General features: G+C 42.4%; 1 protein-coding gene across 1 annotated transcript; it reads left to right on the plus strand.

The window, feature by feature from the left end:
- The first annotated feature begins 3,801 nt into the window (after nucleotides 1–3,801).
- Nucleotides 3,802–26,884, plus strand: flnca (filamin C, gamma a (actin binding protein 280)). Its single transcript, XM_052123340.1, has 4 exons — nucleotides 3,802–4,291; nucleotides 8,236–8,454; nucleotides 8,711–8,923; nucleotides 24,844–26,884. The coding sequence occupies exons 1-4, from the start codon at nucleotides 4,231–4,233 to the stop codon at nucleotides 24,999–25,001; spliced, it is 651 nt and encodes a 216-aa protein (XP_051979300.1). The 5' UTR covers nucleotides 3,802–4,230; the 3' UTR covers nucleotides 25,002–26,884.
- The last annotated feature ends 861 nt before the right edge of the window (nucleotides 26,885–27,745 follow it).

Below are 27,745 nucleotides of genomic sequence, written 5' to 3' on the forward strand. Positions count from 1 at the left end.
CAGAGCCACTCACAACACAGCAAATTAAGTAACACTTGGGGAGGCATGAGCCAGACAGCTGCATTCTGCTACAATCGATTCTATGATTGTCTTTGTCCTGTGCAGACAGCAAAGCCATTGTAGATGGAAACCTGAAGCTGATTCTGGGTCTCGTCTGGACACTCATTCTGCATTATTCCATATCCATGCCCATGTGGGATGATGAGGATGAAGAAGAGGTTAAGAAACTCACTCCCAAGCAAAGGGCTGGATTCAGAACAAGGTTCCTCAGCTGCCTATTAACAACTTCAACAAGGACTGGAGGGATGGCAAGGCCCCGGGTGCCCTGGTGGACATTTGTTCCCCTGGTAACTACACATGCTGACATAATAAAATGGAGCTGCTTGCTTGGTTTTTGTCTGACTTTGGGCAGTTGTGCTTGGGTAGTGATGCATAACAAAGTCAAATTTTAAAATATATCACACGCACGATCTTAACGTGCACATCCACTTCATTTGTTTTTACCTTTGTTACATTTGGTGTTTCTTCATGACAAAAACACCTCAAATATGAGTGCTGTCACCTTGTGGACACACTGATTAGTGCAAATCATTCCAGGTCCATGAGCATTCACGCATTGTTAGAAAAATCAGGCTTTGCTCATTCAGTGCTCATGCACTCTCCTGATGATGAGATTTGCATCACGCGTCTTGTAGACAGACGCTCAGCTTTTGTGTTTGACTGAGGCAAGGTAATTATTGGCACATGGCAATAGTGAGTGAATGGACAAACCATTCGTGCAACCCACACATCTCTGCACTTTTAGTGGGTTGTGAAAGGTATTAAAGGTGGTCTCGAACTCTCGTTGGCTTGCAGAAGCTGCCACTGACTTATCACAAGTGTCAGTCCAACTGCAACTTAAAATTTTTCTAAGTTTATTTACAAAGCATACTCACAATAAACTATGGTGACTACATTTCTATTAATCTTCTTTCAAATGTAGGGTTATTAATCTTTTCTTGTACATTAAGACCTTTATATGGAGCTCACTTGCAATGTACCATGTTCATTTCCACTTGTATAATATTTGTTTCTAACTGAAGAAAAGTGTCACGCATGGTGGTCGGCCGTGTGGCAGCTGCTATTGCATTGAACAGCTCTGAATTTTGCCCTCCTTCACTCTCACTCCAAGGAATTACATTAATATATTCTATGGACATATTCTTGTGCATTAATGCCTTTTTATGAAATGTAATTGCCACACAGGTATCAGATTTATGAATTGGCAGAATTCTACCACTCTCTACAGACCTATTCCAAACAATTACATACATTTATTCTTATAGATCTTCTTTCGGCTGCTCTTGTTATGGGTCTTCACAACAGACCATCCGTGATCTGCATATTTGACTTGGCACAGGTTTTATGCCAAACGCAACCCGCAGTGGCTGGAGGACTCTCACTCATACCTACAGGGCAATTTAGAGTCTCCAATTCACTTAACCTGCATGATTTTTTGGACTTATGTAGGAAACCCGCATGAACATGAGGAGAACATGCAAACTCCACACAGAAAGGTGCAGTTGAGCTGGGCCTCGGACCCAGGACCTTCTTGCTGTGAGGCAACATTGCTAACCACTGAGCCACCGTGCCAATTAATTTATCCATCTGGATCGCTTGTTTTGGTCATTTTTACATTGCTTCTTGAGATCAGAAATGGAAAACAGTCAGTTAGATGGTCATCATGGTGCCCAGTGTCCCCATGCTGGCAGTGAATGCGCTGGAAAACTATGGATACTTGTGCAACCCACTGAAAGTGTGAAGACATGCTCTGTTGGTTGCACAAATGGTTTGTCCATTCTCTCGCTATTGAACGCGTGCCAATAACTACCCCTCTGTGTACCAATAGTGCTGTATGTGTTTTAGGTGGCCGAACCCTGGGCTAGCTTTTAAATATTTCCTCAAAGTCCATGCAGTAATCAGTCCGTTTCCTAACCCACACCCCATGCTTATGGTACAGACCACAGATTACAAGACACAAAAATAAAAAAATGGAAAAATTAAAAATTGGTGAGAATTTGTTTATTCAAAACATTTCTGAACTCACAATTTAGAAAAAGTAAAACTGAAAAAGAAAGTAAAATATACAGTCATGAAGTAATCAGAAATAATTTTTTTTTGGATTGGTATGGTCTGAAAAATTAACTATGAACCATTAAACAGACCTTTCTATCTATCTGTTGCATGTTATTATAGTTGTGCATTTGATAACCTCTCTTCAGGTTCCTGTTTTTTCACCATACCTCTTCTTAGTCTAAATGCACCAGTTCAAAAATCCAGTTTGTTTCTTTTCTCTTTCAGGAGAAGGATTTGAAGGTTAACCAGGAAGCGTAATTTGCAGTTCAGAGGAATGGTGTGAGAGGTGTGATAGATACTAAAGTTCACGCACCTTCTGGTTTGGGAGAGGAGTGTTATGTCACAGAACTGGATAGTGGTGAGTTGTAGACTTACCAATCAAATATCAATCTATCTTAAAGGGATAGTTTACCCAAAAATGACAATTCTCTCATAATTTCCTCACCCTCATGCCATCCCAGATGTCTATGACTTTCTTCTTCTGCTGAACATAATCGAAGATTTTTAGAAGAGTTTCTCAGCTCTTTAGGTCCATAAAATGCAAGTGAATGGGTGCCAAAATATCGAAGCTCCAAAATCCACAAAAGGGAAAATAAAAGTACTCTAGACAACTCTGGTGATTAAAAGCATATATTCTAAAGCAATTTGATAGGTGTGGGTGAGAAACAGAACAATATTTAAATCCTTGTGTATACTATAAATTCTCCTCCCTGCTCAGTCAATTTCCACTTTAAATTTAACTTTCACATACTACTTCTTCTGTTTTTGGTGATTCACAGTCATAATGCATATTACTCCCTAATGGGCAGGGAGGAGAATTTATGAAGTACAAAAATAACTTAGGGCGTCTTCACACCTAGTTCGTTTGAGCAATCCAAGTGCTATCAAAGCGGTATAACATGTATATGTATACAACCCAAGTGGTCTCAGTCCCCCCCCTAAAAGGACCCAAAAGCGAACTATACTCTGACCTCAGGAGGTGGTCTGAGTATGGTCCATCTGAGGGTATTTTTGGGGTTCGATTTATTTGTGCGATTTGAAAGCAAAGAGGTACCAGTACCCTTTGCATTTTATGACATTTTATGACTCATGGCTTGCCATACATAGTTTCATTATATACTTCATTTTCCTGTCACAATTTCCTGTTAAAATATGGAAATTGTAAGCAAATATAGATATACCATGATTACCATGACGTGTTTTTGTATCTCAAATTCCGTTCTTGTATTATTTGAGCACCTAAAATGAACGGACCGGCCGCATTCAGACCAGAGCAACGCTTTTAGATGAACTGCTTTAAATTGCTCTAAAATGCTTTAAAGTGTGCCGTCTATTCTGTTCTAGGATAATATCGACAATAATTAATTGTGCCAACATAACAATTTCCTTATTTTCATAGACAAAAGCGCGATTCGCTTCATACCACGTGAGAATAGCATTCATTCCATTGATGTGAAGTTCAATGGAAGCCATATCCCCGGTAGACCATTCAGAGTCCATGTTGGAGAAGTAGAACATTTTTGTCTAGTTGCCAGTGAGACAACTAGGCAAGAACCCCCTGGTGGCGCAGCACTGCTTGCGACACGGGCACGGGAGAACAGGTGCATGTGTTTGTCGAAGTTTGTTTGTCTAAGTTAAGTTTGTAAAATTTGTTAAGTCTATGTAAAGAGGGTTGAAGTGCTGCTGGGGTCTGCTGAAGGAGGAAGAAGTGAACAAGGAAGAGAAGTTACGATGGGAAAGAGAGTCACCCGGAGTGTGGCTGCTGCTGCTAATTACAGCCACCTTTTGCACCCGCTTACAACATGATATCACCACACTCGATGAAGTAAATGAGAAGACACTGCGGGAGTATGGCAGGGACTGGCTGTTGTCCTTGAGGAGGAAAGTAACACCAGAACCGGGCTTGTTAGACCACGTTCCGGAGGAGCTGTTACGACAATCCGGAGGCAACCGGCCGCGGAAACGAGGGAGAAGGGGTGGCATCAAACTATGCCTTCGACGGAGGGCAACAAGGCCGCCACTGCCGTCTATACTCTTTGGCAATGTTCGCTCCCTAAGGAATAAGATGGAGGAGTTGAGGCTTAATACAAAGGCCTGTAATGAATATAACGAATCATGCCTAATGGTTTACACAGAGACCTGGCTACAAGAGGATTTTCCAGACTCATTGGTGCAGGTACGAGGCTTCTCATGTGTGCGTATGGACAGAAACAACGACTCAAGGTAGATGAGGGGGGGTGGGATTTGTGTTTATATTAATGAATCTTGGTGCAATAATTATACGATAAAATATAGGGTGTGCAGTCCTGATCTTGAACTTATCTGCATTAGTTTGAGACCGTTTTATTTACCGAGAGACTATGGGAACATCTTCGTATGCTCGGTATATATCCCGCCCAGTGGGAACGCATCTAAAGCAGCTTCACGAGTAGCGGACTGTTCTCGGAGACTTCAACCATTGTAAGTTGGAGCTGTCTCTTCCTGGATTCCAGCAATATGTTAAAAATAGCACACGTAAGAATAGGACGCTAGATAAATGCTATGGCAACATTAAAGATGCATATGCTGCCAGAATTAAACCCCCCCTCTCAAACTCGGATCATAACATCATCCATCTGATCCCCATCTTTAAGTGTGCCATTAAAAAAAGTAAACCCGTCACAAAAACTGTCAGTGTGTTCCAGGATGAGAGCAAGGAGACGCTGAGTGGATGTTTTCTGGCCACAGACTGGAAGTTTTATATCAGGACAACGATATTGACAATATTGCAGAAACAATAACGGGGTATATTCATTTTTGTGTCGATACTGTTGTGCCGAAAAAGACGATCACTATATATCCTAACAACAAAGACTACATAACACCTGAAATTAAACATCTGATCAGGAGGAAAAAGCAAGCATTCCAGAATAATGATTTGATGGAACTGAGATCAATACAAAAAGACCTGAGGGGGAAACTGAAAAAGGCGCGAGAGGAACATAGTAAACGAATTAGGGAAGCCTTTTTAACGAATAACCCCAAAAAACTGTGGGACACGGTGAAAGAAATGACTAATATGAACTCTAGTCAGAGGGAATTAAATGTAGAGAATGATTCGGACAAGGCCAATGATCTTAACATCTTTTATAAACGTTTTGACTTGAATTGTGGAACAAATGTGATCTGCTGCAAAGAGCTGTCTATGTCAATACCATGTGACCCAATACGGGATAGAATAATAATTAACCCTAAAGATGTCACTGCAGTTTTTAAAAAGCTGAATACTAATAAGGCTAGTGGACCTGATGGTATTTCATCTTTTATCTTAAAAACATTCTCGGATGAGCTAACTCCGGCTTGGTGCCCCTTATTTCAATTTTCTGTGGATGCATGTATTATTCCTATTATCTGGAAGACATCAGTTCTCGTTCCGTTGCCTAAAAAAGCATGCCCAGAGCAAAATGACGACTATAGACCAGTAGCGCTGACTTCTATAGTGATGAAGTCATTAGAACGTATAATGGTTGGTAAATTAAGGAGTGAGGTACAGCATCTTTTGGACCCGTACCAATTTGCCTATAATAATGGCAGGGGTACAGATGATGCTTTAATTACAACTGTACACTCCATCTTAAAGCACTTGGAAAATCCATCAGGTTATGTTCGTTTATTATTTATGGATTTTAGTTCTGCATTTAATTGTATTCTTCCGCAGATAATGTTAAGTAAACTACATCAAATGGAAGTAAACCCCTTCATTATTAAATGGTATGGTTCTTTCCTGACAGGAAGGAAGCAGCAGGTGAGAGTTAACTCCACTCTTTCTGAGATGATTAACATAAGTACAGGTGCCCCTCAAGGCTGTGTAAGATCGCCTTTACTTTTCATATTATATACAAATGAATGCAGAATTATCAATAGGAATAATTTTATTATTACATTTTCAGATGATACGGCCATACTTAGTTTACTTTACAACTATTCAGATATTGGTATTTATACACAGGAGATAGAGGAGATGGTGAAGTGGTGCAATAAGCACAACTTGCTCCTTAATGTTAATAAAACCAAAGAAATGATTTTTGACCCTAGGTCTATAGGTGATCAAAATCCTATTCTAATTGAAGGCGTATTGATTGAACAAGTAACAACATACAAATAGTTACAGTGGTCACATCATGTGGAGTATGTTTCCTCAAAAATATGTCAGCGTCTATATTTTTTGAGAAGACTAAGGCTGCATTTACACTGCAGGTCTTGATGCCCAAATCCGATTTTCTGACTATATCCGATTTTTTTGACGACACGCTTACATCATCTTTAAAAAGTGACCCGTATCCGATTTTTGCATTTACACATACACTGCTGAAACTACCAAATGTAGATGTTCTGACCTGGAAAATGAAGTAAAACAGCACGAAATGCAATGGATTTAAGACGCGAATAAAATTATCCAGTGTTTTGCTTTCCACAGTATTTTGAAAAGTCATCAAAAAAGTCAGCAAAACATTGGTCTCGTACGGCGGAGAAAAAAAGAGGAGAGCCCTTGTTGTAGCCTGGGCGAATTTAGCGATGATCGCTGCAACATCGGTTCAAAGGGAGGTTTGGATGCGGCAAAGGACTCAAGACTGGTGGGATCGCGTTGTTGGAACCTGGGGTCAAGAACTGTGGGTCAGCAACTTTCGAGAAACTTTTGAAATGTTGTGTGTGCGGTTGTCACCAATGCTCTCATACGAGGACACAACATTTCGCCAGGCAATCTCAGTGCAGAAGCGCGTTGGAGTTGGACTATGGTGGCTCGCGACAGGAGCTGGTTATCGAACACTGGCACATCTGTTTGGCATAAGTGACGCATCAGTATGCCTAATAGTCCGGGAGTTTTGCCATGCCGTGCGAAATGAGATGATGCGCGAGTACATCAAGCTGCCAGAAGGTGAAGAGCTCCAAACCGTGCCTCCCCATATCTCGTGAAATGTCTTCGTAAATTCATTTATTTCGATAACAGCCCTGCGTTTTTGCCTGCACTGTCTCTTCGCCACAAACACTCAAAAGACATGAAACCTCCGCATTGCTCCACTGTGCGTTTCCTTCGTCCTCCATCGCGCCTATAATAAGTCACGTGATCTCAGTTGGTGGCGTCCACCTGAGTTGACGTCACTTTAATGACATACGACTCGCATTTACTGGGGAATATCCGATTTGTCTGCTTACATGACACACGCAAATGCACGTATCCGATTCATATCCGATTTATTACCACATATGAGTGAGGCCTGAATGCGATCTGAGAAAATCGGAATCCATGCGTTTTTTTCCTGCTTACATGTTCACCGGTCATATACGATCTGTGCCACATGAGAGGAAAAAAATCGGATTTGGGTCACTTGAACCATGCAGTGTAAATGGGGCCTAAGAGTTCATGGCGTTGACAAGGATATTATGTTGCTGTTTTATAAGGCAGCTATTGAGTCTATTGTCCGATATGGTATTGTAGCCTGGTTTGGTAACCTGTCAGTTAAACTAAAATCACAGCTCCAAACATTGATTAAAAGGGCGGGAAAAATAATTGGACAAGTGCCACCGACTACTCTTAATGAGCTTTTTGAAGAGGCGGTGAGGAAACAGTTTAAAAATTACTAACGATCCGAATCATGTCCTCTACAGTGAGTATGAGATGATGCCCTCAGGTAGAAGGTACAGGTTACCAAACTGTAGACTGAATATGTTTAAATTTTCATTTGTACCACTCTCTATAAAAATATTGAACAACAACAAATAGGGTGTGTGGGTTAGTTTTTTTTTTTTTTTTAAGGTGGTAAATTATGTGTAGGTAATTATGTATGTGTTATGTATATTCTGTTGCATCTGCTATCTCGAATGCCCAAGATTAATTTCTCCGTCAGGAGACAATAAAGGCTAATCAAATCAAATCAATCAAATCAAATCAACATGTTGGAGACCCAGGCATGGTGTCTTCTATTGGTCCAGGACTTGAGGGTGGCCGCACAGGTATTGGTCCACTGTAAAATTATGTTTGATAAAAACATGTGAAACATGTAATATTCTGTATGTAATATGTAATCATAATTAAAAGTACAGTAAATCCAATTGTAACCACCTGTTCCTGTTGTCCTATAGGGATCCCATCTGAGTTCATCGTCAATACATGCAAGGCTGGTTCAGGTGCCTTAGCTGTTACTATTGATGGTCCCTCAAAGGTGAAGATGGACTGCACTGAATGTCCAGAGGGTTACAAAATCTCATATACACCTATGGCACCTGGCAACTATCTTATATCCATCAAATATGGTGGACCGCAGCACATTGTTGGCAGCCCCTTCAAATCAAAGCTTACAGGTAGAATGTACACAAATTGATTTTCTAAATTAACCTTCTTTAATGCTTTTAATTGAGACTAAATTAGATATAAATTAGAATAAATGTAAACCTAAATGAATGAAGAATTATGCTGTTTAACATCTGCTCTTGATTTCTCTTTTTTGTGTTAAACAATCCCACTGACACATTTGTGTTTCTGCAGATGGTGTAAACTTTTGTAATTGCTTGGAGAGTTATGACTATGCTTCTTGACCAGTCTGGCCATCTGTTTTAGGCATGCGTCTATCTGGAGGCCATAGTTTACATGAAACTTCATCAGCCATTGTGGGGACTGTTACTAGAACATCCAAGGTGCCCGGAGCTTACAGCTCTTTGTCCAGCTCCAAGTCAACATCAGATGCCAGTAAAGTTGTATGCCATGGTGAAGGCCACTCCAAAACATCTGTGAGTCAGAAGAACAACTTTACCATCGATTGCAGTAAAGCAGGTAAAATAAACAAGTCAATAATGGTTTGGGACCAACAAAATTGTTACATATGTAACCTCGATTCCCTGAAATGAAGGGAATGAGACATTGCATTCTCCTAACTCATATGGGGAGTGTCCCTCTACAACAATTTTGAAATCTCTCTACAATAACAGCAATATTCTAATATTGGCTTTGGTAATTGTGTCCGGCCCTTTTAGGCGTGAAACTGTTTGCTATAAAAGCAGGCGCACAAACACCATTCCTCAGACTTTTCTGACTGAGGGACAAAAAGCGCATCGCACGCAAAGAACTCTGAGTCTAGTGTGGTTAGCATTCGCAATGTCTCGTTCCATTCATCTCAGGGAACCGAGGTTATGTATGTAACCGAGATGTTCCCTTACAACTTTACCCTTACAAGACATTGCATTCTGCTAATGCATTTGGAGAACAGAATCCCATCCCACAAGACATAACCTTCCCAGAGAGGAAACTTGATGCTGCAGTATCGCAGGACGCCGACCGACATGAGTATGCCGCAAGTGAATGACCCTCATGGTCATATATATATATATATATATATATATGAACTATGGTCATATAGTATGGATTTACCCCTTCAGGAACCCAGTCGGGAAGGAAGTTTATTATAATGAAAGTCCTTGTGACTTTATGGTAAATTACAATGACCTGAATGCAGGCAGTTGTGTAAAATGATGGGGAGCCCGTACTTAAAGGGAGGGGCATAAGCATATGTTTGGCAAAAGAAATAGCAAGCACTCTAAACAAAGAGTGAAGAGAGAGATTGTAAAACAGTTAAAGGATGGGCAAGGAGGAGGCGAGAACCGGCTTGTCAACATAAATAATATTTTAACGAGAAACTTAAACCAAAAGCACAAACATAAACACACATGACGGACATGCCCGTAATTCTCTCTCTCTCTCTCTCGAACCATCGTCACCGGCCGCCTTTATCCCTCGTGCGATATTCTGATCGGCCCCGCCCCACTCCACTCCACAGAGATGTTACATCGCAAGGTTGTAAAACCTTGTGAATGTGTTTTGAGAAGACCATTCTGCTGCAAAACATATGTCTTGTAAAGACACAGCGTTCGTCCATGTGGAGGCCATGCCTCTAGTTGAGTGTGCTTTACACCAATTGGGCAAATCTTACCCTGCGACTCATAAGCCAGGTCAATCTCATCAACAATCTAGTGAGAAAGTCTTTGCTTGGAGATGGACATTCATTTGTGCATCCTCCATAGAACACAAAGGGCTGATCAGACAGTCTGAACTGGTGGCTGCGTTCAATGTATGCGTGTAGCACCCACACTGGGCATAACAAATGCAAGGACTTAAATCATCTGAATTAAATGGAGGAGTGAAGAAGGCGAAGGTGAACCACCTGCACTCTGAAGGGCGTGGTTAGAACCTAAGGCACATAGCCTTTTCCAGGTTTGACAGTGGCTTTGAAAGACCGGGACCAATCTCTTAATAGAGCTGATGCGTAAATCAAGGGGGGCCCTGCGAGCACATTTAGGACCAAAGTTAGGTCCCAAGTCGGGACTGTAGCCGGCCGAGGTGGATTTAATTGGCTTGCTCCTCTAAGGAACTTTATAATTAAATCATGTTTGCCTATAGTGGCGCCAGCTTCAGGTGTGTGATTCGCAGCTATAGTCGCCACATAAACTTTTGAGTGTTGATGGAGTGAGTCCTGCATCTAATCGCTCTTAAAGAAATATGAGAATTTCATGTATGGGGTGGTTTACTGGGTCTTTGCATGTAAAAGACACCAATCAGTGAATACATTGCATTATAGCATGTAGAGGCGTCTTGTGGACAGCGCTTTGGCCTGTAAAATGAACGTAATGAACGTGATAGAATATAGCGTGGTAGAAGGTCACTTAAGTACTGCGGAGCTAGACCATTCAAAGCTTTGTACGTAGTTAACAGAATTGAAAAATGAATACACAATTTAAAAGGTAGCCAATGTAACGATGATAAAATGGGTCTAATATAATCATATTTCTTGGTTCTTGTTAGCACTCTGGCTGCTGCATTTTGAACCAATTGAAGTTTATTTATTGATCTTGCTGGACATCCTCCCAGTAATGCATTACAATAATCTAGTCTTGAGGTCATGAACGCATGAATTAGTTTTTCGGCATTAGCAACAGAGAGCAAGTGCCTTAATTTAGCAATATTTCTTAGGTGGAAGAATGCTGTTCTACAAACAATGATATTTTGATTTTCAAAGGACAGATTGGTATCAAATATAACACCTAAGTTCTTCGCTGTTGAAGCTGATGTAACAGTACATCAATCGAGAGTAAAATTATATTGTAGTGGCTTATTTTTAGAGTTTTTTGGTCCAATAATTAGCACTTCTGTTTTGTCAGAATTGAGTAGAAGGAAATTTCTGGCCACCCAATTTTGAGAATTGTGAAATCTCATCAGGTTTTGAAGAAATATAAAGTTGTGTATCGTCGGCATAGCAGTGGAAACTTATTCCACGATTCCTGATAATATCTCCCAGGGGAAGCATATACATGGAGAAAAGGAGAGGCCCTAAAACTGATCCCTGTGGCACTCCATATTTTACTTTTGTTTGGTTTGACAATTCCTCATTTACATAGACAAAGTCGTAGAGGTCTGCTAAATATGACCTAAACCATGCTAATGCAACTCCACAAATGCCAAAATAATTCCCTAACCTATTCAAGAGAATTTCGTGATCTATCGTGTCGAATGCAGGATAACTAAGATCTAAAAGCACTAGAAGAGAAATACAGCCGTGATCAATTGATAAGAGCAAGTCATTTGTAACTCTGATAAGTGCAGTCTCTGTACTGTGATGAGGCCTAAATCCTGACTGAAATTCTTTGTATATACTATTTCTCTGTAGAAATGAACATTTGGGAGGATACTACCTATTCTAGTATTTTTGACATAAACAGGATATTTGAAATAGGTCTACAATTAGCCAGTTCTTCAGGATCTAGTTGAGGCTTCTTAATAAGCGTACATATATATATATATATATATATATATATACACACAAGAGATGATTCGCTGATGTGAAAGAAGAAAATTCAACTACACTATTGCCAATATTAGAATATCGGTGTTATTGTAGAGAGGTTTATACTTGGTCATGTAGAAGGACACTCCCTATAAGCATTAGCAGAATGCAATGTCAAGTGTACTGAGTTGTAAGGGAAACCAAATTACATGAATTGTATAGCGTACAGTGTGATCATTAAATGTTGTTCTGACAGGTACAAACATGCTGATGGTTGGTATCCATGGTCCCAGAACTGCATGTTAAGATGTAACTGTTAAACACTTGGGAAACAAGCTTTATAATATAACCTATACAGTCAAGGAGATAGGGAACTATGTTGTTATTGTTAAGTGGGGGGATGAAACTGCACCAGGAAGTCCCTTCCATGTGATCGTTCCCTAAAAACCAACTAATACTCTAGATTACCTAATCAAGGCAAAACACTAAAGAATGGAATAACATTAACTGAATTCAGGAGAAAGAAGAATGTAGCCAAACTTCAGCCAATAAATAAATAAACTTGTCACTCCCTGAGCAAAGCTTGTTTTATGACAACTACACATTGTATAAGCTACTTGTCACGATCCCGTTGTCTGCCCCGTGTTTCTTGTGTCACCTCTCACAAACTACAGTTCCCATGATTCCCGGCCCTCATCACACTCTCATCGTTTTCACCTGGTTGTCATTTAGTCTAATTACCTTGTGTATTTAAACCCTGTTTGTTTTCCATTCCCTTGTCGATCGTTGCTTGTTTGTGAAGGTTGTTAGTGCATGTTTATTCCTTGTATATTCTGGTCTGTGTTCCTGCCTGAGCCCGTCGTGGATGTTTTCCCTGTTTATATCTTTTGTTTTTCCATCGTGGATGTTTTATTTGTTCCAGTCTTGTTTGTCTTCACCTTTTACAATAAAACCGCATTTAGATCCCCACTCCTCGTCTGCCTCCTCTTGCAACTTATAACACTACTACACTTTACTTAATGCAAACATGTGTTGTGCAAATGCATTTGTAAATCGATTTTGATGTCACAATGTTCCATTATTTATCATTAAAGAGTGAAGAGTTTTAATTAATAAAAAATGGAATGTAGTTAAAATAAATAGGTATCTTGTCTCCAGTGCTTTTATATGCTTTATTGAATTAAATTTTGTTACCTTAACCAACTGCAGACCTGCCAACCTGTACACATTTTGAGTAGTGGGTACGGATTTTGACCTCAAAGTATGCTGGTACAATTTGTCACTCTAAACTACGGAAAAACCTGGCACACGCAGTACTCAAATCAAGAGTTCGACCAATCATAGCGCTGGGTTCATTCCCCAAATAGCAATTGGGTATAATTGACAAATGCGCCTATCATTAATAATAGACTGCAAATCGACAGCAACACAAAATCCTGCTCAATCCCCCTTCCACTCCTACCGTCTTTCTGATTTCTTAAGCGAGGACAGTACAGTAGTCAATGTACTTCTAACTCCTTAAGGTAAACGGGTTGTGGTGGATGTGGAAAGTTGAAATATTGAGTTAATTTAATCCTCTAGAGTCAACGTTATTGCATGGATAAATGTAAAATACTCAAGCCATTCATGGTCACTCAGATAAGAGGAAAAAGACAAAATTCAGCCATGCAAATTATAAAATGCTCAAGTAATGCTGAACAATAAATCTAAATAAAATTGAAATCGCTATATGGCTTAGTGATTATGCAAGTGCTGTGATTTAAATATTTAGAGACGCCGTGTGTTCCAGAGTGAAGACTTCCAGAATTGTTCAGGCACGTGTTCTGTGCTCACACACGCAGTGTTTTTAGGTCTCAGAGCGGCTCATTTCACTGCTGCTCCTCACAAAATGTGTGAGTTTGTGCCACTTATAATGTTAACTTGATCGCAAGATGCACAAACATTTCCCCTGATTTGTAATGAGAATCGTTTATAAATCAGCGCTTACGAAAATTTTCCACGGTTTTACTGTACTGTAGTAAGTGTTCTTTTTTTTGGCAGAATGAAGAAATTAAAGACAGACATACAGTAAATATGAGTATTGTCCTAGTTTTGGTTAGATTATGACCAGTATTTCCTCTAAAATACTGCCTTAACAGGGATAGCACAAAGGTTTGTGTGACTGAGTGAAGACCTGCTAACCTTTGGAAAATATTTAACATTAATAACGTTATCCTAACACTACGTAATTTGCTTGTTCAACTGGGGCTGGTTGCACCAGCTTTGCGCAAGTTACAACTTAGCCTATTTGTGGTGTAAATGGGCACTAAGTAACAATTTACGCACTACTAAATATTATTACTACTAATTAAACTTAGATATTAGTTTAGATATAAACTAAATATTTACGGAGGCCTCCAACCAGGAGTAACTGATGGAATAAAAAGCTGACTCATTTAATAACATCAATGATCTCATGTTTTTACATTAGCCATCAAGGAGCTTCAGGTAATAATTTAGATATCTAGGAAGGCCTACATTTCTAGATATTTTTTAATTGAATAGGCTAAATTTTTCATTTTGCCCATTTCAGGATGTGTGACTATATAGCTGATTTAGTTTTTAAACAAAGTGTAAATCCTGAACTCAAACTTGGGTTCCTCGTCTGTCGCTCGCTTCGATGTTGTGTCGAAGAAGCGACACTAGGGGTCTCTCTTGAGCGCCGAATATACCTCTGATCTATGAATAAAGGCCAATGAGAAGTTGGCAGACAGAATTTACATGTCCCGCCTCCGGACATACGGATATAAAGGCGGGGAAAAATGTCCGTTTCTTTCAGAAATTTTATTCAGAGCCGATGGTTGTGTATGCAGCGAGCTGCGAGTCACTCCCACCTGTTCTTCTTACCTCTGAGCGATCTGCTGTTGGATCTACGCGCACTTCAGTGGCTTTCTCCTTCTCTGCACGGCAGTGCAGTTTACCCCTGCAAACTAAAAGAGCATTTGTAAAATAGTTATTTTCTCTAAAAGAGTATTTTCCCCTAAAAGAGCAATACACAGTGGTGTTGAACATCCTTTTCAGGACGCGTCTTTATAAAGATGCCTTTCCGCCCCTGTGTAGTTCCTGGATGCGGTAGAGTGCTCTCCGCTTCAGATGGCCACAGGCGCTGTCTCGTGTATCTGGGCTGCGATCACACCGAGGCAGCGTTTGTGGATGGTTCATGTTGTGGATGATGGCACTGCGAGAACATGACCATGGCAACGTTGTGGTCACGGCTTTCATTCAACCGAAGGAACATCACTCCAGCAGCCCCCTGCGTCGCTCCTTCTCCAACGAACTCCACGGAATTGAGGACGACGCGGCTGGCGATGGAGGCGATCTGTGGATGGCAACGGCTCGCCGCTGCATCGGACATCTGATGCGGATCACTCGTCTGGGCTGCCGCCTTGAGGCCAGAATGCCCAGGCAGAGGCTGATGCCCAGATGTTTGACATGCTTGCCCGGGCCGCCGCCAGCGTGGGGCTGGACTGGAACCCTCCGTCCTCCCCACAGCCATCGCGGCTGGATGATTGGTTCCGTGGGTCTGCGCGCTGCTCACAGCCACACCCCACCCCCCTCCCCCGTCCCTTTCTTCCCGGAGGTGCATGATGAGCTGACGACTGCATGGAGAGCATGCAGTCTCCACTCGTCACAAAGCCCCTCGCTCATCTGCTCTCACTACACTCGACGGCGGAGCGGCCCATGGGTACACGGTGATTCCCCAGGTGGTTCCCCACCAAGGCCTGTAGGACGACGTCATCATTTGATGCATATGAGCTGCTGGGGTTGATGCATATGAGACCGCTTCAGCACTGGCTCCAGACTCGAGTCCCGAGACGAGCATGGCGCCGCAGCACGCACATCCCCGGCAACCTCAATGTGGTGGCGGACGCGCTATCATGACAATGCTTGCCCAGTGGAGAGTGGAGGCTTCACCCCCAGTCGGTCCAGCTGATTTGGGAACGGTTCGGCAAGGTTCAGATAGACCTGTTTGCCTCCCAAGAGACCTCCGACTGCCCGCTCTGGTATGCCCGAACAGAGGCTCCCCTTGGGGCAGACGCACTGGCACACAGCTGGCCCACGGGTAAGTACGCATTTCCCCCAGTGAGCCTTCTTGCACAGGTGCTGTGCAAGGTCAGGGAGGACAACGAACAAGTCACTCTAGTGGCTCCCTATTGGCCCACCCGAGCTTGGTTATCGGACCTTGCACTCCTCGCGACAGCCTCTCCCTGGCAAATTCAGGGAAAGACCTTCTTTCTCAGGGATGGGGCACGCTCTGGCATCCACACCCAGACCTCTGTAATCTCCATGTCTGGCCCCTGGATGGGATGCGGAAGATCTAGCTGATCTACCACCTGCCGTCGTAGACACGATCAACCAAGCCAGCGGATTCGTGAATTGGTGTTCTTCTCGGGCCGAAGACCCACAAAGGTGCGCAGTCAGGTCAGTGCTCTCATTTTTGCAGGAGAGGTTGAAGGGGAGGCTGTCCCCATCCACCTTGAAGGTGTATGTAGCTGCTATCACAGCCCACCACGACGCAATAGACGGCAAGTAATATCTCTTCTTTGGTGCTACAAAGATATTGTACAATGCCAAGATAACCAACTTTCTCATCTGATCACTGGCATCATTGCGTTACTACAAAATCTTTTCTCAACATGGTGGTTCTTTGATTATGTCAACAAAAGTCTCAGTTACATATGTAACCTCAGTTCCCTGATACAAAAGGAACGAGACACTGCGTGGTAATGCATATGAGGCTAATGCACATGACAGTGGTTTTGGAGTCCAAAGGTTTGAAGGGGGGCCCTGTGAGCGCTTTTAGGACCAAATTTAGGTCTCAAGTCAGGACCGTAGCCTGGTGGATTTAATCGTCATGCTCCTCTAACTTTATGATTAAATCATGCTTGCCTATAGTGTCGCTGGCTTCAGGTGCATGATACGCAGCTATAGTCGCCACATAAACTTTGAGCATTGACAAAGTGGGTCTTGTGTCTAATCGCTCTTGAAGAAATATGAGAATTTCATGTATATGGCAGACTAATGGGTCACATTCCTTTTTAGCGTGTAGAGGTGTCTCGTGGACGGTGCTCTGGCCTGTAAAATGGTGTTCATGACTGAATGCGTCAGTTCTGATGTGTTTAGTATGCTCTGTTCTGGTGCCAAACTTGCAGGTTCCACAGCTTGGGCTGGGGATTCCAGATTGTGTTTTGTGCCTGAGAGACATTGTGCCATGTCCACTCAGACTTTGCTGAAGACAAAGGGAAGCGTATACTTGCGTTTCACAGGCCATTTGTGTGCCAGTGTCATGGCAACATACTGTATATACGTCACTACTTTTGTGCTGTCCAAACGAATCGGAATGTGGTGGTTCACAATATCGGAATGAAAATCTCTCAAAGCTAGAAAGACAGCCAGTAGCTCTAGGCAGTTGACATGTCATGGCCATTTCGCACCTGTTTGCAGGTGTTGAAAGTCGAGTGTCCATTACACACCGACCTGTGTTAGATGCATTTGCGGTCAGCACTTTCTTTCTGAAAAGCATTACACCTTGTTGGTAGAAGGCTAGCGCTGTCCATGGTGCTACAGCAGCCAGACAGTTGCAATTTACCGTGATGCACAGGTGCGCACACATGAACTCCAATAAAGGAGATTTACTGGCTGGGGAAAAGTGTGTTATTTGCTAGTTGCCAGCACGTCTCTCAGAACTAGAATGGGCCAAAGCCCACCGTCCTTCTCCAGAACGAGGAATTAACGCTTATAAATCCTGCTGTGTGTATGCAACACCGGCATATCATGTGGTCAGACCACAGATTGTGCTCGATCATTGTAAACACCAGCTCTGACATGTCCGTGAGGACTTGCCATGCATTCGTGCAGTGGGGCAGCAGGCTTATTAATTCATATGAAACAACCTCTATCGCATTCTTTGCGAGAAGATTGTGTATTTCGGCTCGTAACACTGGTGCGTCTTCATGATGGACGGCCACTATTTAATGTAATATTCGGGTGAATATCACTCTGCCTCGCTGCTTGAAGCTTCGCCGGTGAACGGGCCGCTTCAGCATTCTATATATTCTATATATATATATATATATATATATATGTGTGTGTGTGTGTGTGTGTGTGTGTGTATAAAAGAGTCGCTTACATGTTTGTGTCTTTTTAAAGATGTCATTCCGTAACTGTTCCTTGTGAGAGAGGCGCATCTCGTCATCAGATTAGCATGAGAGCTGAGTCAGCTCTAATGGAGACAGACTGCCCTCACTTTGAGGACATGAGTCTCATGATGCTGTGCTCACAAATCACCCTTGTTCTGAGGGATGACTCAGCCTCACGTGCCCTCCCACCAGCCTCTTCTGTGATATCCGAGGGGTCACATGAGGAGGTATGGCGGGGCCATGAGTTCGAGCAGGATGGATTTGAGGTGGACCTCGTTCCGGAACATGTCCTGCGAGCCCCTCAATCTCCATGCAACGCATCTATGCCGATACAGCGCATGACCTCGTCTCGTTCAGATGCCGGGGATGATGACAATGAGCAACCTGGTGTTTTTGGATCGTCACATCTGGCTGACCCTCATGGAAATGCGTGATGTGGGAAAAGCCGCTCTATTTGATGGTGTCTCCAGCCAGCCTTTTTGGAGGCTCTGTGTATAGAATTGCTAAGCGCTACGTTACGACTCAACAACAAACACAGGCTATGATATATTTTATGCTAAAACGGAGCAGTTCTTCATCACAACTGGCTTCCTCCTGCTCTGTCTCGGTCCAGCGCCCAGCTAAAAACCCCACACCAGCTGCCTCAGCATCCGGAAAATGTCGCCGCTGAGTCAGCGGTAAAGCCACGCAAGCCGTGGCCTAAACAAATGCAGCCGCCTCAGCGTATGCCCTGCGCCAATGAGAACCCCACCCCGTGTAGCAAAGTGCTCCTGACACACAATATTGTTCCCCTCTTCCCCACTGCTGTTTGTTGGGAAAGGAATATTGTTGTTCAAACACATATTATTCTTACACATCTTCCAATCATGTTTACACAGCCTACTGATAGGTTAAGTTTAGATAAGGGGTTTGGATAAGAGCAAAATATTAATAAGCATGTCCATAACGCCACGTGTGTGTGAAACTCCTGCTTACTTCTGCATTAAACATCCGGTCATTTGCTGAATAATGAAATCGTACAAATTTATACAACAAACTTGAACGAAATCATACAAAATAGCCAACAAAAATTTTGAGACTGGGTTGATTATTCTAATTCAAGAGTTATTCAACTAGTACAGTCAACAGGCTAGAGAAAACAGGCTTGGACTTTAGACTCAAAACCTGATAGTTACAGAAATGCAACCCTTGTGACAACTTCCCCATGGGAAAACTAGCCCCGATCTTTTGTGAAAGCAAGTTTTCAGAAATAAGCAGCTACAAGAGATGGATTGTAATATAACAACTGTGACAGGAAGCATGGATATGCTTCCAGTTATACGTAAAAATAAAATCACTTCTGCTGTTTAGTTTTAATGATCTTAATGCACTATTATAAATACAAAAATTTTAATATTTTCGTGCATACTATTCATACTTTGTACATCTTTTTTTTTTTACTTGAGTGAGGTTGCACATTTCCGTAATAGCACTTCATCATACCATGACAATTTATGTTGTGTCTGCTTGTTTTTCATTTAAAAACAAGAAAAATATCTTTAGTTCATGCATATAAACCAAGTTTATAACTTGAATATTTGTTTTGCAAATGTGGGTGGACCTGACACTCCTGTTCCCTGTCTGTCACTCATTCGACGCTGTGTCGATGTAATGACACTAGAGGTTTGGCCTTGAGAGCCCCAATAACCTTTGATTTACTCAGAGAAGGCCAAAGAGAATTGGCGAGTGGAATTTGCATGCCTCTCTCCACCCCGGACATACGGTTATAAAAGGAGATGGCGTGCACCACTCATTCAGATTTGTTTTCCGGAGTGCACATGTGTGTTCGTCCCGTCACCAAACGTTCTATTGTTGCTGGAATTATTGCACGTATCAGCGACCACTCTCACACAGTCGAGTGTTGTGCTTCCACTGTGCACTTCAGCAGCTGAGTCCACAGGTGCAAAAGAGTATATTTAAAAGAGAATATTTTCTTTAAAAGAGCTCACACAAATGATTGGTGTCTTTTTAAAAATTTATTTCGCCTTTTGCTACTGGGTGTGTCCATTATCTCTCCCCATCGGACGGCCACGAAGTTTGTCTTGAGTGCATGGGTCGCCAGCACACTGAGGTAGCGTTTGTGGATGGGTCATGTTCTCATTGTGAGAACGTGCCCATGAGAATGTTGTGGTCACAGCTCTCTTTCTTTATGAAGCAGAGAGCCACCGCGGCTGCTTCCAGACCCAGTCCGTCCTGTGTTGAAACATTTTGCAATTTGGATGTGGTTATGGGAGTCTATCCGCCGGCTCAGTCCCCGCGGACCTCCCATCCCCCAGCACGCTCGTTCTGCCTGGTAGAGTTCACGAGAGAGGCAGGCTGTCCCCCTCAGGGCAGATATAATATCTCATTCAGGCTCGTGATAAGGATGAATACGGTTGCAGCATCGGAGAGTGGCCTCCTGCTTTCGGAAGTGGACGAATCTACTGAGCTCCCGTTCTCGGGTGGTAAATCTCAGGATGAAGCGAGTGCTGAGTTAGCAGCCGTGCTTGCCCGGGCAGCTGCGAAAATCCGGCTTGAGTGGAACCCTCTGTCCTACCCTGAGCGTTCACGGCTGGACGATTGATTTATGGGGTTGGAGCGCAACTCATGGCCCGGAAGTGCACGGGGAAGCTCACGAAGTGGTGGAAGGTGCCTTTCTCGACACATTGTGGGCTCCTCCACCCTGACTACCCTTGACGGCGAAGTGGCCAAGGGATATGTCAAGCTTCCCCAGGTAGAGTGAGCTGTGGCAGTGCACTTATGCCCAAAGGGTGCAGCCACCTGGAGGAACCGACCAAGGCTCCCTTCCCAGGCTTTTAAGTTTTCTTCGTTATTAGTGGCGAAGGCTTACAATGGCTCGGTCAGGCCGCCTCACACTCGCAACGGCCAGGCGCTGAAAATGTTCCCGGTCAGCAAGCGGGACCTTGTGCTTTAGCACCTCAACCGATAGTGGCTTCAGGTCAACTGGGAAAAGTTGGGAACAGTCCCCTGTGCATAGCATCTCTTTTCTCGGAATGGAGTTGGACTCTGTCATCATGAGGGCATGAATCACGAACGAGTGTGCACAGTCAGTGCTGACCTGCCTAGAAACCTTCTGGTAGAGGGTAGCGGCACCATTGAAACAATTTCAGAGGCTCCTGGGGCATATAGCATCCATGGCGGTGGTACTTCCCCTGAGGATGATGCATATGAGACCTCTCCAACACATGCTACAGACTCGAGTCCCAAGGTGGGCATGGTGCCAGGGCATCCAGTGCGTGACTATCATGCCACGATGCCGCGAATCCTTCAGCCCTTGGTCAGACCTGGCATTTCTATGGGCAGGTGTTTCCTTAGAGCAGGTCTAGAGACATGCCATGGTTACGACAGATACCTCGAAGTCCAGCTGGGGTGCTGTGTGCAATGGGCAGGCAGTATCAGGGCTCTGGACAGGGCCCCGCCTGCAATGGTACATCAACTGCCTAGAGTTGCTGGCAGTAACACTGGCCCTGCGGAGGCTTCAGCCATCGATCCAGGGCAAAAATGTGTTGATTCGGACAGACAACCCTCAACTGTGCAGTGGATGCGCTCTCACGACAAGTAACACTCCGTGGAGAGTGGAGACTCCACCCCCATGCAGTCCAGCTGATATGGGAGAGATTCAGGGAGGAGCAGGTGGAACTGGTCACCTCCCGAAAGTCCTCTCATTGCCCCCTTTGGTACTCCCTGTCCGAGGCTCCCCTCGGCAGGGATGCCTTGGCGCACGGCTGGCTTCGGGGGCTGCGCAAGAATGTGTTTCCCCCAGTGAGCCTTGCGCAGACATTGTGCAAAGTCAGGGAGGATGGGAAGCATATCCTAATGGTTGCGCCGTACTGACCCAACCAGACTTGATGCTCCTGGCAGTAGCCCCTCCCTGGTGCATTCCCCTGAGGCAGGACCTTCTCACTCAGGGCAGGGCAAGCTCTATCACCCATAGCTGGACCTATGGAACCTCCGGGTCTGGCTCCTGGATGGGATGCGGAAGACCTAGCAGGCTTTCCGCCAGCGGTGATAGACACAATTACTCAGGCTAGAGCCCCCTCTAGGAGGCGGCTGTATGCTCTGAAGTGGCATCTCTTTGTAAACTGGTGTACTTCCCGTCGGGAAGATCCATGGTTCGGTCTTTGCTGTCCTTCCTACAGGTGGGGCTGGATAGATGGCTGTCTCCCTCCACCCTGAAGGTGTAAGTGGCTGCTATAGCAGCATATCACAATACACTGTATGGGAGGCCCTCACGACAGCATAACCTCTCATCACCAGGTTCCTCAAAGGGGCGAGGAGACTAAATCCTCCTAGGCCACGCCATTTCCTTACCAATCCCAAGACTTGCTGTGCCCCTTGGGAGTCTGAGCGCACTCCACTAGAGGTGTTGCGTCCCACTGGCGAGGGGTGCCTCTCTTATGGACCTGAGTGTTACGGGGAAACAACAGGTATGCCAGGCAGCCGGTCGGGTGTATCGCTTGCATTTGCACCTTTCCCCTTTCAAGGTGATAATGTACGTCATTTTGTCCACAACAGTTTCCCATAATTGGTGAACACTGGGCGCCTCTTAAATTTCTTAAGCACTATTCGGTTGAGAACTTGGCAGAGGAGGGACGCTGCCAGGACCAGTAGTCATGGTATGCCCTCGAGTGTACTCAGGCTTAATTCTCCTTACATGGTGAATTTGTTGGACACCCTTTGGTAAGCCCATATGATGCGTTTCCACTGTTTGGTTTCCCATAAGTTGAACCCTGTGTTTCTTCTCGACAGAGCTTCGCTCTGCCTCGGCCACTGTTGCTGTATACCCTCTCCATAGATAGGGTCCTCCCAGTGGCTTCATTCCATATGTGAACTTCCCTTTCGGTGAGTCCATGTGAGGTGTTCTCCACATGTTAACCTCCCTCAGGTAGGATGTGGCCTCCAGAGTGCTCTCCCACCTGGAGAGGGAAGAGTGCTTACCCAGCACCATCCTAGCAGGTGCTCAGCAGAAAATTGCTTAATACAAAATCAGTGAGCAGTGACATTGCTCCAAATTACTCCGAACCTGTGTCGTTCATTTGTGCTGATTTGTGTCATTAAAAGAAACTCTGTTGATTATATTCCTTTCTTTGTATTTAAAAGCTTTTGGGAGATGTGAAATTATTCAAAAATAATTTCACAAGTGAACAGCAACAGTATTCAGCTGTTTCAGTATTCAGTTTTAATTATGCACGAAGCTGGCACGACTTGTTTTGATGGTGTTTGTGTAATTGCATAGTCCTATATGTTAGCTAATATTTAATATATTTGTTTGAAATTTCATTGCAGCGTTTGAAGTCATGTTACGTGCCGTTCACATGCTTGGATGCATTTGTTGTTGCACTAAAATTACACATAGTGCCACAAAAGAGCAAAATGTATAGTCTCAACTCGAGACGTTTGCAACAGTTTAACAGTTTAAGCTCTTTTAAACTTGACATCTACAAACACAAACAAGCCATCAAAGACATCTATCTTGCGCACGTTTACATCGAAATCATTTATAAAACAGCGCAGATGGCACATATTTATTTATTTGAGCCTATTATTATCCAGTTTGTTTCCTAATGTCAAACATCATTCAAATAGAACATACATATTACACAGGAAGAAAAGGATCCTCATTACCATGGTTAGTCAATTTCATCATCTACTCCTCATTCAGGGCGATTTGAGCGCAAAAATGACAGAGGCATGAGTTTTATTTAAAAACAAATGTCTCGGAAGTGCGCCCTCTCGTGACGACTGTGTGCAACTCTACCCATATACTGAGAACTAGTGCTACGCAATTATATTACAATCGGATCCTTATCAAATGTGTATAAAATGAGTGAAAAAAAGAACCAAATTATCAGGTGCACAAGGCAGGAAGCAACACAAAGAAGAGGAGCAGAAAAAAAAAAGAGCAATATAAAGTTAAGGATCACAAGATAAAAACTGTTTATATCAGCCATTGATGTTTATTTACTACTTTGAAATAGCTTATTTAGAACCTCTTAACAGGCACTGACACCGTGGGCCGTTTTTTGCTTATTTTATTTAAATTTAATACAAGTTATTGCTGTGTATTGCCTTTAAAATAAACTTAAGCTTCTATAGGCCTAATGTTGTTTTAATTTCAGTTATATTGCTGCTTGCTTTCATTTTGCCTAAAAACTCCACCCCGTCAGGCCTTCAGAATTTCCACAGAATCCCTCAACACTGCAGTGAATAGGCATCTAAAATCAGATTTTCTTGAATCCCAGCAAACACACAGAATGCTGCATGTATCCTTATCTGCAGACAGCATTTTGTCGTAATTTTCAGCAACAGATCGAGTGGAAAAATATCGAAGCAATAAATGTTTTGAAAATGCGGTTTTAGTAGCATTTAAACATGATTACATCTATTTAAAAAATTATATTTATGATACATCTCCACTTTATACAGAGCACCCTCAGTGATTTTGATCTGGAACCGGGCCTGTAGCTGGCTAACAGCTACATTCAATTATATAGACAATATTTTGTAGGCCTATTTTGGTACATATTTCATATTGCTTTCTCTTTTTTTCTTTGTTTTATTAACTATTTGTGCAACTGTAGGCACATTTATATAAGAGTGTGTGTGCTTGCATTTCTTTATTTGGGTTTGAGTAAAGCTCATGTCTGGTCTCTTCCATATTCTAACTTCGTTTGTTATTCAAAATAAATGTTTTCTCCTAGGGCGCCAACAGAGCCTGGGCTGGCCCTGTCCTCACTCCCCAACTCACTGGACCCGTTGCAGTTTGCCTACCGCTCAAATAGATCCACAGATGATGCCATCACCCATGTTCTACACTCCAGCCTCTCCCATATGGACTGCAGGAACGGGAACTACATGAGAATGCTGTTTGTTGATTACAGTTCATCATTCAACACTATAATTCCCACCAGGCTCTGCAACCATCTCAAAACACTAGGCTTGAACGCCTCCATCTGCCAGCGGATTCTGGACTTCCAAACGGGTAGACCCCAGGTGGTGAGAGTAGACAACTGCACCCTTTATACCAATGATTGCATGGCTACAAACAGATCCAACAGCATAATTACATTTTCTGATGAAACAGAGGTTGTGGACAGGATAACTAACAGTGGTGGGTAGTAACACACTACATTTACTTGAGTAACTTTTAAGAAAAAAAAACTTTTTACTCTCACACAAGTAAATTGCTAATGTAAAATGTTTTACTTTGTTACAATGGGCAGCATTCCTGTCGTTACATTAATGGGTTTAATTTTAATGAATGTGTAATTTATTAAGAGATTATTGAATGGGACTTTTACAACAGCAGTTCACACAGCTGCGCGCGCTGTCACAGACTATCACTCAAGCTGAGTCATCACTGCTGCAGCATCATGTTCTTCAAAATAACTGAAACACTTTCTTCACCCCACACATTGAATAATTATAGATATTCATTGAGCAGAGTCTACAAGCAAAAAGAGAATGTGACAGAGTCCGTAATAAAACCTGAATCAACATCGGCTTGACGTTTCAGAGGAGATGACAACTGCAAGATCTGAAATTATTTAAAAGCGACACAGAGATGGCTTTTTTCTTACTCAACAGTTACGATGTTTTATTGATATGGTTGATGTATAGTTGTGTAAAAACACACGTCTAGCAAGTGAAAGTTCTGCACCGCTTACAGTATAATTATTATATTTCACTACACACACACACACACTAGCAATCGTTGCGTCTAATGTTAACGAACGTTGCCTAACTTTTGTAATGTCATTTATTTCAAAACAACAGCACACGATATTGCACTTTCTCAGATGTCATGTCATCTGTCTTTTCCTTTATTTATTTGTCCATTCGCTCTGATAAGATGTCATGTGTTCACTGGTACCTCGAACGACATTCAACAGAGGAGCAGAGCCGAAGCACAACCAAAACAATGTTCTTCCTTTGGGCTGTTGCAGAAACATCACAATTGAACTTTTTAAATACTTGGCCTTACTTGTTGTTCTTATTAAATAATATATTAATACAATAAATCTTCATTCTGTTTGTCATTTTAATATATATGTTCATATAAAGAGTAAACACATATTATCAAATGTACATTATTGTATTTATTTGTTATTCTTTAGTATATTTAAACAAATTTTGCTGGGTAGCATTTCAGGGGTGCATTGCACCCTCATCTGACAAAATTATCACAACCTACGTGTTATAACCGAATATTTAAATCATCCATGAAATTATAATTTCCACTGTGTGCAGTCTCCTGAGTTAAAATAATATCACTTCAGTGAATATTTTATTTTGCAATACTTTATATTTTTGCAAATATATGTGGCATGGAATTGATTCCATATTGATCTTTGTAAAGGGGTTCAATGGGAAGGAGGCGGCGAGAACCGGCTTGATAATATAAATATTTTAAAAATAAACTTAAACACATGACGGACATGTCCGTTAACAATCTCTCTCTCTCGCACCACCCTCTGTTATTCTGTGTATCTCAGAGATGCCCTGACCCAATTGTCTGTCCATAACAATTTGACTCTTGTCAAAGATGCTCAGGTCTCCCATTTCTCCTGTATTCAACATGTTGACTACGAGAACCGATTGTTCACTTACCATCTAATCTACCTAGACATTGACATGTGGCCTTGTTATGAGATGATGAACATTATTTGCTCATGTTTTGGCTCATCAGTGTATTTGTGCCCTTAAAGCTAATAGAAATGGACTAAAAGCAGCAAAACTTAAATTTTTATTTTACAGGTTTTTTTTTTAATGTCATTGTGTGAATGTTTGCTGTGTTATGGTATAAAAAGTTGATTTTGAGACATGTTTGAAGTGTTTTATTTACATACCAAGGTATAAAGCTGAATCACCACACTACCAACCCAGGGTGTAAATTAATTTAAAAAATAAATAAATAAATCAGTGATCTGACCGTCATCGTTTTCTAAAGTTTATAACTTGAATGTTTTTGTGGTCAACACAACAGAAATGTTGACTATATCAATAATTAAACTATTTCGTCGGAGCGAAGTAGAGATGACAACAGATGAGCAGAGAAAGTAAGTGACATGGATTACTTTATACCGTTGACATTGTTTCTCAATGCACAGCCACCGGCAGTGACAAAAAAATATGATTGTGTAATTGACTCCTATTCAAAGGCCCGATCGTTACCATGTTTTGTACATGTGACAAAAACCTTTTTAGCAACACAGTCAAACAGTTTTATTATGCCAAAATATTTTTCAGGATTTTTTTTTCTAATTTTCCATGACTGGAAAACTGCATAGCATAATTTTATGATCTCCAAGATGCGTGGGATCCCTGCCTAAAACTCAGTCATTAAACGCACGTAAAGCCGGTCATAAATTGCAAGACCTTTGTATATGAAACCCAAAATGCCCCTTTTTTTTAGGATAAAACTTTTGAAACAAAATTACATTTCCCTGAGAGTTACTGCAGTTTGCCACATGGTTGTCTGGATTTGGAATGACGTGGGTAAGTACATGATGGCATAATTTCCATGTTTAGTAATATTCAGTTAAGCCAGGACATGGGTAAATAGACCTTATTCACAGCAGCACCATCTTTGACTTTTTAACA

Source organism: Xyrauchen texanus, chromosome 49, assembly GCF_025860055.1.
Source record: "Xyrauchen texanus isolate HMW12.3.18 chromosome 49, RBS_HiC_50CHRs, whole genome shotgun sequence".
Classification (NCBI taxonomy): domain Eukaryota; kingdom Metazoa; phylum Chordata; class Actinopteri; order Cypriniformes; family Catostomidae; genus Xyrauchen; species Xyrauchen texanus.